Below are 13,170 nucleotides of genomic sequence, written 5' to 3' on the forward strand. Positions count from 1 at the left end.
TCCTGTATACATGCAAGAAAGGACTAGAAAGAGTACATTTTTTCACTATGTATTAAAAAGTCCACACACTTTATCTTCAAAATTGACTTTAATAAAGTGCAACTGAGGCTAGGGCCATGTTTGTACAAGAGTCCCACCAATGGAGGAAAAATACACATATACTCCTTTCATTTATAAAAAGATTGAGCTAAAAATAACTCCTTTTTAATACTGGAAACAGCATTTTTGTTCAATTCATCAAATGGCACAGAAGGCTTCAAGACAGCATTTCTGAAGATGTTAAACTTGCATAAAGAATGAACAGGAAGAATGCATTTCCTTGGCCTACTACAGTATCTCAAGTCACTATTTAAGAATTCAAACTTACCTATTCTTGCAAATCAACTGATTATTTTGGGGGGGGGGGTTTTCACTAAAACCTTAGAAGATTTTCTTCTAATGCATATTAATTTATGAGTTAAGTCCACTATTTTTATGTTTATGAAATCAAGGCGTAGGATTTTAAATAAGCTTTAATACCAGTTAGCATATGGGTGGCTTTTACAGTTTTGTGCTTTTATAATGGATAAACCATAGTTTGTTGTACCCTTACATTTCTCACTTCTCTAATCAAAAAACCAAACTGTATAATCTTGTGCAACCAGGCTTCAATTCCTTCCTTCTCTTACAGCATAATGTAAAATGCTAGCAGAAGGATAATGTGTTCTTCTGAACAATGTCTGATAGCTTATTTGCTAGAGCAGGTTGTGGGCAAAACTTACTTTGGTGTAAGGTCACATGAGTGTAGACAGTTAAGAGAACAGATCACTTACAGATGTAACTGAATTTGCACTTCCAGCTTAAGAGTTTCCGGCAGGGCTATAGTACTTGCCTCAACTGTTACAACCTCCCCGTTATTGTGTGGATTGGGATTCATGCAAACCCATCTCTCTGATAAAATTGCAGTAGCTAACGGGAAGAGAAAGATATGTCTCTCTTCACCCCACTCCTCAACACCAAGAAATCAGTTTCCCCGAGGGCTACTGCAATGTTAATAGCCCCTAAAATGTGTGCCAGGCCATGACAGACCACATCAGCTGTCAGTAGGAAAAGACTTCCCTCTCTCTTCAAGGATTGCTTGTTGCCACCAAAACCAGACCACCAATGCAGCCAAGTAAGTGGCGTTACAACAAAGAAGTTTAGGGGATCAGTGCAGGATTGAGTGAGAAATAAGCCAATGTGTTTCCTGGTTTTTTTCAGAAAAATATCAGCCATAGGGATCACACCTCTCACTACTTAGAGAGATTAGTATTGAGTTGAACATTAGCTGTTACTATGTACCTCGTTTTGCTGTTGAAAGCTGCTTTCTGTAGGGGGAGTTTTAAGAGGTTTAGTGTTAGCATGTCAGCATCAGCTACCCTTCAGCTGCTATAGCACTGACATTTAAACACTCCAACTGCTTAGCTGGAGAATTGCTGTAGGAACATTTTAATGTTACCCTTTCTGTGTGCCTTGCCTGCACAGGGAAGAGGTTTTCACAGGCAACCATCCAAATCAGCCCATGCCTTTATAAATCGGCAGTAATTGCAAACCTACAGCCTATCTTCCACTCAGGCAATTCAACCTGCTCAGAATTAAGGTAGAAGAAAGGCTTCTAATGGGCTGCTGTACAACACAACTCCTTGTTCCCCCAAGTATTTCTGCCAACTGGAGGTGGTAGGAGAAAGTAGTTTCTATACAGTCTGAATAATATGCCCATGTAGCTGGATTTGCATCAATTTTTGGTGTTCAAATGCAAAATTGTACATCAGCCTAGTCATAGCTAATACAAAAGGGCTACCTCTAGATGACAAAATGACATGTAACATTTCTGCAACTCTACCTATATACCTATACCATTTTCTTCATGTTACTAATACTACAAAAGATATGTTCATAATTCATCCTGACTAGCTTTTCAGAGACTATACAGTTTAATGTGTGTAACCAAAAAACTAAATTCATACTCCAGGCTGTGCCTACACTTTATGAACATTAACCCTGAGAAGTACCATTGGCAGAGTATAGAACATTAGATGTCAATTCTGACAAGCCAGTCCCTAGTGCTATTTCAGGAAAACCTGTGGAATAATACTGGTTCAAAGCATCAGTTGCACTGCCTGCCTAGGAACACACATTAATTTCAATCAACTAAATACAAGTTTGACTTTATATCACTAAGTAAAAGAATAAATCAAGCCCTAATTCATTATGAAGCCTTAATCTTTCAGATACAGTATGTGCCCCACTCAATTCAGAAAACTTTGGAAGATATAATCTGCTTGCTTAACTGGGTAGTTGTTTAAAGTACCAGTTCACAGTTCAATTTCATTTGTTTCATTGAATGGTCTTTTATAGCATTTTGAAGACCCGTGCAGGTAATGAGAGAAGCACTTCAAGAGATAGCTTCACAATTGTGCACTGTCTCCCCTCTTCATATGAATACATGACTAATATGTAGAAGCAAGACACATGGCTGAAAGTAGACAAAACAGGCACCTGTGTGGTTGCTTACCACATGTTCATTTCCCCTTCCCCATCTAGAAGATGGGTGGAATACTGTATTGGCAATACTCCTACCAAAGAAGTCAAGAAAAGTAGTTTATTTCACAGGATGAAGAATTCATGTATAGTTTTAACAGTGTGTGCAGTAAAAAAGAATTTTGTAACTGTCCATGCAGAGTAAGCAACATCTATGTACAACCTATCAAAACCTTTCTAATTAATGATGGAGTTCTTCAATGGCCCTGGTTAGAAGACATCTTAAACCACGGCTTTAACTACCGTGGTAAAAACCGTGGTTTAAGGTATCTTCTGAACGGGCCAATAAAAGTGTCACCTCTAAATATCAAGAACTCAAACTGGTACAATAGTGTCAAGCTAGGAGAGGTTGGAACCAGTAGTTGCTAGAGAAACATGCAAAAATGCTTATGCTAAATCACATAGCAGCTGTGGTTATTTCACCTTCTCCAGCATGGGAGTCTTCCTCATTTCCGAAAGCATGTTTAGAGTTACAGGGGGAGAGCATTCTCGGGCAGTAACTCTACAAAATAGAAGGTAGGCAAAGATAAATAAGAAAAACAGTTAAAGCCCACTGGAACACACTGAGGCACTTTATTCTGAAAAATGGTTAACAAACAGCACTAGAAAAAAACATTGCAAATTACCTAGCCAGCAACTCTAAACCCACTTGCCAAAGTTCCCATATAGCTAAGAGCCACTTCACACATTACTGTGTGTATGTATGTAGGTGTGATCTCATATCATACATGTACACTCACCAGGAAGATGGGACTGGCAGTTGCTTCCTGACAAATGTACTGAGTGCACACCTGGTTTGCTAACATGAAATGTGCATAGAATGTTCCTAAGTTTTTACAGCTGCTTTGATAGTAAGGGAAACATGCAACCCTAAATCAACAATCATTAGAACCAAACTCTTTTGTCATCCGTACTAAAGTTAATGTTGATGCAATCACTACCACCAGATATTCTCAGATGTCCCAAAAAAATCAATTGACTGTTATTAGCGACAAAGGAAGCCAATTTTATGCTAAATGGAATTAAGAGTTAAGAATAGCAAGTAAATGGGAACCACACTAAGCCATGAAGCCAGCAACTAAGAACACAGTTTTTAGAGCCAATTGCCACAGCACTAAAGTCATAATGAATTTGAGTTTTTGTAAGGGGAATGCATTTTAAAAAACCCAGCAAAGCTCCAAAAATGGTGGGAGTTCGTTTTTCCTTCTTCCCTTTGAGTTGCATCTACTTAAAAATAACCTACCCATACTTGAGCCACTTACATAACGAGGGCATTTGCAGCAGTTTCTTAGCTGGCTGCTACCTGTGGGAACAGCATGCTCTCTATTCATGTGCAAATGCCTAAAATGAATCAAAGTTGCATTTGCTTTATCATTAAGGGCAATTTAGTCATCAACCATTTTTTAGTAACACAGAGAATCAACACAGATCATTCATGAGGAGACCACTTGTTGCCAAGTCGTTGCTCCAAGAACAGTTTTTACACAAGCGCTGGAGAAAAACAAAATCACCCTTGCCACATGATGAGCATACGTGCAATACTTTGAAATAGTTCTTACTATATTTACATGAATGGAAAGTTGGAATGCCATGTCTGATTGAAGAGAAGCTTAAGAATTTCCTGATCATCCAATCTACAGAAGGTAACCAGAAAAGGCAGCTATGGCAAGGAACAAGAGAAAACCACTACTCTACGCTTTAACATTACTACAGAGCAATATATGACTAGATACTGGATTGCTGTGCCGAGTCATCATATCCAGATTAGGACACCAAGAATTTAGAAAACAAATCAGTGACATTTGATAGACTTAGGGGAGTAGCTAGAAGAGAGAATGTGTCTATATGTTGCAGCCCATGGGTTTTAAGAGAGATTTGGGGAAAGATTATTTTGTTTTCACTTTGACTAAACATTTTCAGTACATCTCTAGGCCAAACAAGAACTACACCAATCCCTTGAAACACAGGAGCATCTCCACTACACAGATCTGGAATACATAGGGAGTGCCTTAATATTTAAATGTCATTTCCAATACAAACACAAACACTGACTAGAAGAATCCGATTTTATTCTTCTCTGAGATCAATTATAGCTGATTAGATTTTAAAAAGTAACACATAGCGATTATCTGAAGATAAAGGAGCTGTACAAGACTAGTGGCTTTCAAATCAGCACTCATCCTGTGGCCAGGCACCAGGCAAACAATTGGAAGGTACAGCACAGTGTTCTTTAGGTTGAACCACCTGAATCAGTTGTTTGTGTGTGTTTAAGACGTATCTGGCTCATTAGTCAGTGGTCAAAGCCCATTTAAGGCTAAATGTATTCCACTCCTGAACATGTGGGGAAACAAAATAGATAAGAGATGGACAAAATGAGTACTTAAATTTATATTTCACAACTGGTGTCTGTTCAACTCTTCACCTCAATTTTGCTTATAAATGCTGGATAGAAATATTGCCATTTTCTTTTGTATGAAAGGAGTGTGCTTTAAGAACTAAATTGATACAGTAAAGCAGAATGAATTGGGGGATTGAGGACAGGGAGGGGGAGAGAATCACCAAAGTGACAAATACACATGGGTGATCAAAGAACATTACATTTTCCCAAACTATATTATATTTTCACTCCTACATGGGAGAGTATTGCTTTCTTCATCCAACATTACAGAGCTTTGGGAATTTCATTAATGAGAAAGTTTTGGGGGGGCAAAAAAGGTATAAAGCAAAGAGGTATTAAATAAGCACTACCCTTTGAGGATGAAAAGGAAACTGGGAGGTCAAAGGGAGCAGTGCAGTACCTGAGGAAGCTGAGACAAAAGGGAGACCAGCCTCATGCTACAGGAATACAGAACCTCTCATTTGAGAGGTGGAGGGGAATCAAGAAGCTGCAATAGCAGCTATGTAAAAGAAGCCTCCAGGGGGTAACAACCAATTCTCCCATTCCCTAGGAATTTCCTGTTCCAGTTTCCAGTGTAAAAGCACCCCCATTTTTCAGTTATTCTTAGATACTTAAATGTGCTGGGGGCTTCAAAATGACACCCCTGAATGTTAAACAGGAAGATCCAGTCCCAGTCCATTGAAAACATGATTGTCCCTAGGCTTAGCCTTACTGTGTACCCCTGCCCCTGCCCACCACCCTTTAAGTTACATGAATTTCCCATTAACAGCAGGCACCACAACCCTCAGTCAATGCAACTAAGAGTGGATCAGGCGCTACTCCTTGCAAAGAGTTCTCTACTTCTTCCTCAGTGCCAGTGCTACACCCACCGCCACAGCCAAGATAGCCACTGCAGCTGCCCCACCATACAGCAGAATGGATTTGCCTTCTGGCAAGAGGATGGGCTTCTCCTCTCCAGCAGGGGACTTCTCCTTTTCTTCAGAATAGCTCTCCTTCCCTGCCTTTGTTTCTTCTTCTGGAAGCAGTATTTTCTCTGGTATGGGGGCAGCCTTTTCTTCTGCAGGAGTTAACTGCTTGGCAGGTTTACTCAAGACTAAAGGGTCAGGTTCTGGCACCTCCACTACTTTTCCCTCTTTCTGGTGTTCAGTGAGTGAAGATGCAGAGGGACTTGGCTTTTTAAAAGACACAATTTCAGCTTCTGATTCCATCTTCAGCAGTGCAGTCGGAGCTTCTTGGGAACCCATCTTTGTGGTGTCAGTTTGCAGACCCACTTCTGACACTGTTTCCTCAACCCCCTCTGGTATCTCCTCCTTTTCAACATGCACAATATCTGAGTTTGAAGAGTTATTTTCACTCCTTTCTTCCCCACCTCCATTGCTGTCCAAACTCTTCACTTCTTCTGGATCCATAGCCACTTGTTGCCACGACTCAGGGCCCAAAGATACTGGCAAGCTCTCTGTTTGCCAGCTCTGACTAGCTGATAAAGAAACAGGCAAGCTCTCCGACTGCCAAGATGTTGTCACTGTGGGTGACTCAGGGGGGCTCACCTGGCCCGAGTTGTCACTAGTTAGAATGTAGATGTCATTGCTGTCTTCAGCAATGATTCCGTGGTACTCTTCCTCTTCGGAATCCAAACTGAAGACAGTGCCCTGGAAGAAAAACACACAAGAGTCAGTAAAAAAAATACCAATGTTCCACACAACAGCTACAGAAGGCCCAAATAAAAGGAACTGACTTTTTATAGAGGAGTACTTTGTCTACATGCTTGACTTAATTCTGCACCTCAGAGAAACCAAGACTTCTCTAAGTAGTATAAGCCATATGACGCATGGCGTGAAATAAGGTAGGACTCTTGTCACTGAGTGAAAAACCCATGCAGAAGTTTAATTATTTGAGGAACATGTGTGATGGCTAAACTTATGAATAATTTATGGCACTGGTCTTCCTTCCCTTTACTTCAGGTTTCCCAATCCTCTACGTTAGTCTTACTGTCCAGGCATTTTCCCCACACTATTTACTGTTCTCTACAGATTTGAAGGACTTCTCTGGACAGTAAGTCTAGTCACAGAGGACTGGATTATTCACTCAGATGCTCTCAATGTATATCCACAGAGGAATGCTTCATGATTAGTGGCTGCATATATTATACATTACTAATAACGAACATTTCACTTGAAAAAACAGAGTCAGAAGAGTGTAAGTTTGAGCTGCATTACAGACTTGCAGGAAAGCAAATAAAGCTGGGAATTTTCATTATAGTTAAAAGAGTGAAATTGTCTGTGATTTACCACAATTATGGATGGCTTACATGAATTTTAGTAACCATTCAAAGTTAACTATGCTTTGGTGACTGAAACCCAAAACAAAACATGAAATCCTTCCTTACACTCCAGTTCTGACTTCAACAGAGTTTACTTCCAGGTTAATAGCAACTTTATAGCAACTTTCCTGGTGGTAAACCCCACTGAACTCAGTGGGATTTCATAGTACACATCTATAGGATTATGCTGTAAGTGTACTTTGACAGCCTGTGACAGAAACTTTATTGTTTATTGCCTATAGTATAATTGCCAATTTTCTTATTCCTCCTTATTAATGTGTTTTAGATCTCAGATTGTAAGGCTATAACAAGCTCAGCTATCTTATTATTGAGCAGTGTCTATCGGAACTTTTAAGTGCATTAATAGCATCTATAGTTTTAAGTTATCTGATGGAAAACTCACAAAGTAAAGTATGTAATAGTCCTTTCTAGCCCCTTTAGAAAGTCTACTCTAAACAAATAAAGAGCTCAAAGAGATCTGCCTTCAAGTCTGTTGTTGGGTTTTGAGGGTTGTTCCCTCACTGAAATAAGCCATGCCTCTTAGGTTCAGTTAACATGATAAGCTGTGTCTGGGCATGTAATTAGGCAAATAGTGCTCGGCAGACACAGTGGCTTAAACAAGCTACTGTGGCTTGTTTAAGCCAGGGTGATCATGTGAACTGGGTCATTTTCTGGAGGATGAAAACGAAGTGTAGTTGAAGCCTCCTCCAACATGTTCTGATGGTTACCATCTGACAAATGAAAACTCTAAAAAAGCCTTATACATTTTCAGATATTACTGCATAACAGTGCTGTACTAATATCTCAGACTCTTACAGTAGGTCCCAACACCATTAGGAAAGCAAACAGTCAAAGCCTCAGGAACTTCAAATGGTACAGAAGCACAAAGGAGCTATTTTTTATTTTTAGAAATCTAGTCTTCAAATTCCTCCAAGGTCACAATACAATTTCTCCACACTTTGAAGCGTCCAAACCTTCTCCCATTAGAATAAAGGAACTTAACCTCATCTCCTTATACTGGTATGAGAATTGTTTACGTTACATAGAATATACAGCCTTGTTTGCAGTTAGGATAGAAGCACTCATGCATCACTCAGGCAAAGCTTTCAGAGCTTCTGCTGATAGCTGCCTTTCACATCTATCCATCTGTGCTAATGGAATGTGTCACATGTAGAAAGCTGCATCAGGGGCTGGACTGCTGCCATACAGAAAGTAATTACTCAGTAAATCCCCACCCACCCTCTCTGTGTGCTGATCAAGCTGTCTCATGGGCTCAGTGGTTTTGATAATGTTATTTTCCCATGAATGGTTCCCTTTCTACTCTCAACATAGCTCTAGGCTGGCTTGCACTACTCATCCTCGCTTTAGCACCTGAGTAATATAAAAACAGAAGCAATAGAAAGCAGAACTGTAATGAAAATATCCCCTTCTGAAAGAACTTTTTCACATTAAAGACCCTTTCACATGCTTCACAACATATGTAGCTAGACCCTCTATTAGGTATTTGTGATAACCAAAAGGACTTTGCATCAGGAGGTCAAAGGCAAAACCAAGAAGGGATATGTATAAGCACGAGCAGAGAAGTTATTTGCCAGTAAGGATATTTTAGTGTTCATCTTTACCTCTAACATCAACTGTGGGCTAGGCACAGAGGTATGCTTCTCAACAAATAACCTGTTCCACAGAGCTGGATAGCAATTACTGTCCTCCATTTTCATTTTGCTAATTTAGACTTTCACATTGCAGCTATTGCAAACTTTTGACCAAAGAACGGTACACCCCTTCTATCCGGGATGGTTGTCCTCTTCCACTGAGCACACAGCTTTAGGAGGGACACACATGGAGTGGTGAGGAAGCCGACACCTGTCTAGCCAGCTAAATCAGCGAAATCAACACTGGCGATCAATGGGGTAACAGATGTCACAGCCTGTTCATCTTCACATCCTACACTTTCACATACCTACCTACTGCCTTATTAGCCTCATAGAATCATAGAATAGCAGGGCTGGAAGGGGCCTACAAGGCCATCGAGTCCAACCACCTGCTCAATGCAGGAATCCACCCTAAAGCATCCCCGACAGATGCTTGTGCAGCTGCCTCTTGAAGGCCTCTAGTGTGGGAGAGCCCACAACCTCCCTAGGTAACTGATTCCATTGTCGCACTGCTCTAACAGTCAGGAAGTTTTTCCTGCTGTCCAGCTGGAATCTGGCTTCCTTTAACTTGAGCCCGTTATTCTGTGTCCTGCACTCTGGGAGGATCGAGAAGAGATCCTGGCCCTCCTCTGTGTGACAACCTTTTAAGTATTTGAAGTGTTATGTATCTGATAAAGTTAACTGTTGACGTGGGGTAGGTCAATCTAGAATAAGCAGATTAATTTTTGAGTAACAGCATTTAAGTTTTGAAGACAGACACTCCAATCTAATACATCTATTCTTAGGTGATCAGGATAACTAAAAAATTTAGAATAACATACACTGAAGTACCCCAAGATCTACAGGTTGAAATATTCTTCCCCCACACTGGTGGGACAGAGTAAAAGAGAAAATCAAAAACACACAATTCTACCTCCAAAGGGACTCTAGCATCATGCTGCCATTCCTCTCTTTCAGTCACTATAATTGAGAGACAATTTGGCATTGTACTGCCTATAAAGATTCAAATGGCATGGCAAGCATGCTCAAGTAGATTTACATAGGAGTAGCAACAGCATTCTGTTTGTAGAAAAGCAGAGGAGGAGGCAAGACCATACATTTGTTTTAAGTATATTATTATTATTATTTATTACATTTTTATACCGCCCCATAGCTGAAGCTCTCTGGGTGGTTTACAAAAGTTAAAAACAGTGACATTTAAAAGAAATATACAAAATTTAAAACCATAAAAACCATAAAATACAAACAAAAACGAACAATATCCATTTAAAAACAACTATTCTGTGGTCAGTATAGCCTTGTCTGTACCTTGTCCAAATTTCCCTTGCATTCATTTGCGCCCTGGACTTCATGGAGTAGGGTGGAGGATAATCCAGTCATATATGCCTTTTTCAAATACTATAAATGGGATTCTCTAGGCAGTTCTGCCGAAGAATGTAGTTACTTTTCTTTAAGAGTATGCCTCAAGTTGCAGAATATTAAGTGGTGTGTACAATAAATAGATGTATGTGGAATTCAGTTGTTTTAAGCTAGTAATATCATACAAATTCTTAAGCTCAAAAAGGAAAGCAGTGTGGATACCTCCATTTCACTCAAGATGCACCACAGACTACAGAATCCTTTTAGCAGTATCACCAGATCCATACAACAGGCTATTTTATGCCATTTGAGTTGACAGAAAAGTTACATGCCGAGTCTACACACATCCACAAGTGCTCTCATCTGCCAGAGATCAAACAAAAGTCTTCAGAGTGCAGTTTAACAGCTTTCTTATGTGCCAGTACTTCACAGTTAAAGAAATTATGGAAAGGGTAGAACTAAAGAATAATAAATAATAAGCCTCCTTGAGTATCATTTTTCTTAATAGAAAGGTGGGGTACAAAACACATAAATAAATAAGTAGCAATGAAGACATCTTAAACCATGCAAGATCAGAAAGTACAGCCTATCAAATAGGTTGGCTCCCTGGGTGTGGGGGCAGCAGTTTTAGTTTTCCAGTGGGAATGAAGAAGTATGGGCTGGGAAAGATATGGCTTCCCTAAGAGTGAGCTAGAGGAACAAGATTAGGGAGCAGCTTCAGTAAGAGCGAAGGGTATACACGAGGGAGGAGGGTGGAGAGACAGAAGAATGGAAGTGGATGTTATAGTAGATACAGGAAAGTTGGAAGTGGGTGGGCTCCTTTAGCATGAAGTGAATGGAGAGAGGGTGGGAGGCTATGGAAAGGGCTGAACACACAGCCTTCTGCCAGGACAATCTTTTTGTCTTAATAGACTTTTTAAGCTTTTGTTGCCTGCCCAGAGCACTGGAGATAGGAGCAGGCTATAAAATTGTTTATAATTAAGTGCTACTGTACATGAAGGATAAGTTTTAGTACTTCAATACAGCCAAAATTAAAAACACTAAAGATCAGGTAGATCTAAACTCATTAGTCATACTAGTTATGCTATCAAGAATGAAGATTTGCCCATTTCTTTTAGAGAGCATATCTCCCACAAAATCTATGGGGACTTTTATTCCAGGACCATGATCAGTCTGTGCAAGAAACCCTAACTCAACAAAATAAGCTTTCCCCCATCAAATATAGTTTCACTCACTATGTAATCAAATTAAAACCCACTATGTTTCATTTTCAAGCAGGGCAGTGGTAAAACGCTATGCCACCTAAGAGAAACAGGAATATCCATTACTGAAAAGCTGCAGTAGGCTTTCATAAATGTCAATAACGTCTCACAAGCCAACCAAAAATCCAGCTAGTATTCCATATACTCTTCCAACAATGATCACATTCAAAGTATCCCATCTAAGACGTTATCCCAAATTCGATATCTCACTTCTGTGACCAAGTAAAGCCTAAAGAAAGTACATCATTTTACTCTGCTGCTAAACACTCTATCAGATGCCTATAACGAAGCATGTTGCTATTTTGATACACTGTGTCTAAGGATTTCTGCCTTGTCATCTCAAGCCAAAATCCTAAAATCCTAAACCAGGCAAAACTGCTCTCAAAAAAAGCCTGTCACTGTTACAGTCTTGGGAAGTAACAGGAGCATTAAACTGTGGTGCAAGACCCTAATTATCTTTCTAATAAGAATAAAATTCTCAAGCTCAAGTGGAGAATAAAGTTTCTTCATATACATCTACCATCAGAATTTGAAATGCAGCTACTTATCAATTTCAGTTTGAAAAGCCAACACTTTCTTTCATCACCTCAAACAAAATCCCAAGATTAAAAATTAGCCCTAGAGCCAATCACTAGGAAAAGTATCCTGTCTTCCAAATCATTCTATGAATTCAATCTCAATCTAAAGGTAAGGGACACTTAAGGCTTTAATTGTGTACTGCAGATTCAACTTTGCCTTTTACAAGACAATTGGTATTAGGAGTTCAAAAGGCATTTAATTATACTTTTTATGCAAAGACCAGTAAAAGCGAGACACAATTAAGTAGACTGATGACAATGCAGAATACTAACTTTCAAGAAACAATTTTAAATCATCCTTATTCCTTTTAGATTTTTCACAAGCCTTTTTCAATGTAGATTAAACACTGGAAATGAGGACAAAGTTGGCACTTTAAGATTAAAGATACTACTTTGGTAGAAATATCTTACCTAAACTGACAGTGCTACACTTTTCCAGGAGAAGCTTCTGATGCAGCGGACACAGCAAACAAGAGACGGAGAGAGAGCAAACCGAGGAAGGGAGAGGGAGTGTGCGCACTGCACATCAATTTGTTTGTGTCCTAATACAGCTTCGGGGCAAGCTGTGGAGCTAAGCTGCTGCCAAATTAGAATGGAAGTTTTTTGCTTTGACCCAGTGGAAAACATGAAACCTTCCTGTGATTTCTTGTTTCTATAAGTAATGTTAGGAGAGCAAGCTATGTCTATAAAAATGCTGAGAATTGGATTTCTACCTCTTAAAATTAAATCAATTCCTCCTCCCCCTGCCTCCTTCTGCAGCTCTTAAAACTTCTTCCAAATTTGGTAACAAATTGGATTGGGTAACCATTGTACTTTAGCTATTCTTTACATAGGCATGACTTTAGGAGGATGTAGAATTTGTAACTGCATTTCCATTCTTGAGATTGTTGTACTTAAAAAAACACCCTTAATGCCAGTTTTATCTTTATTAATGACTGCTTTATACTCAAGATATGTATAAGCCATCTCACTTAGAAAAGCAAAAGTAGAAAAATGTGATACACAGGAGCTATATACAAATAAAACAAAAAAGGATGCTGTA

At 39.4% G+C, this 13,170-nt stretch overlaps 1 protein-coding gene across 5 annotated transcripts in view; it reads right to left on the reverse strand.

The window, feature by feature from the left end:
• Positions 1 to 2,606: 2,606 nt before the first annotated feature.
• BCL2L13 (BCL2 like 13) overlaps positions 2,607 to 13,170 on the reverse strand; it is a 35,265-nt gene continuing 24,701 nt past the window's right edge. For all 5 annotated transcript variants that reach the window (XM_063134855.1, XM_063134851.1, XM_063134853.1 and 2 more), the window contains one exon: positions 2,607 to 6,606. In XM_063134855.1, coding sequence (XP_062990925.1) covers positions 5,794 to 6,606 — 813 coding nt within the window. In that variant the 3' untranslated portion in view covers positions 2,607 to 5,793. The remainder of the gene's footprint in view (positions 6,607 to 13,170) is intronic.

Source organism: Elgaria multicarinata, chromosome 9, assembly GCF_023053635.1.
Source record: "Elgaria multicarinata webbii isolate HBS135686 ecotype San Diego chromosome 9, rElgMul1.1.pri, whole genome shotgun sequence".
NCBI lineage: Eukaryota > Metazoa > Chordata > Lepidosauria > Squamata > Anguidae > Elgaria > Elgaria multicarinata.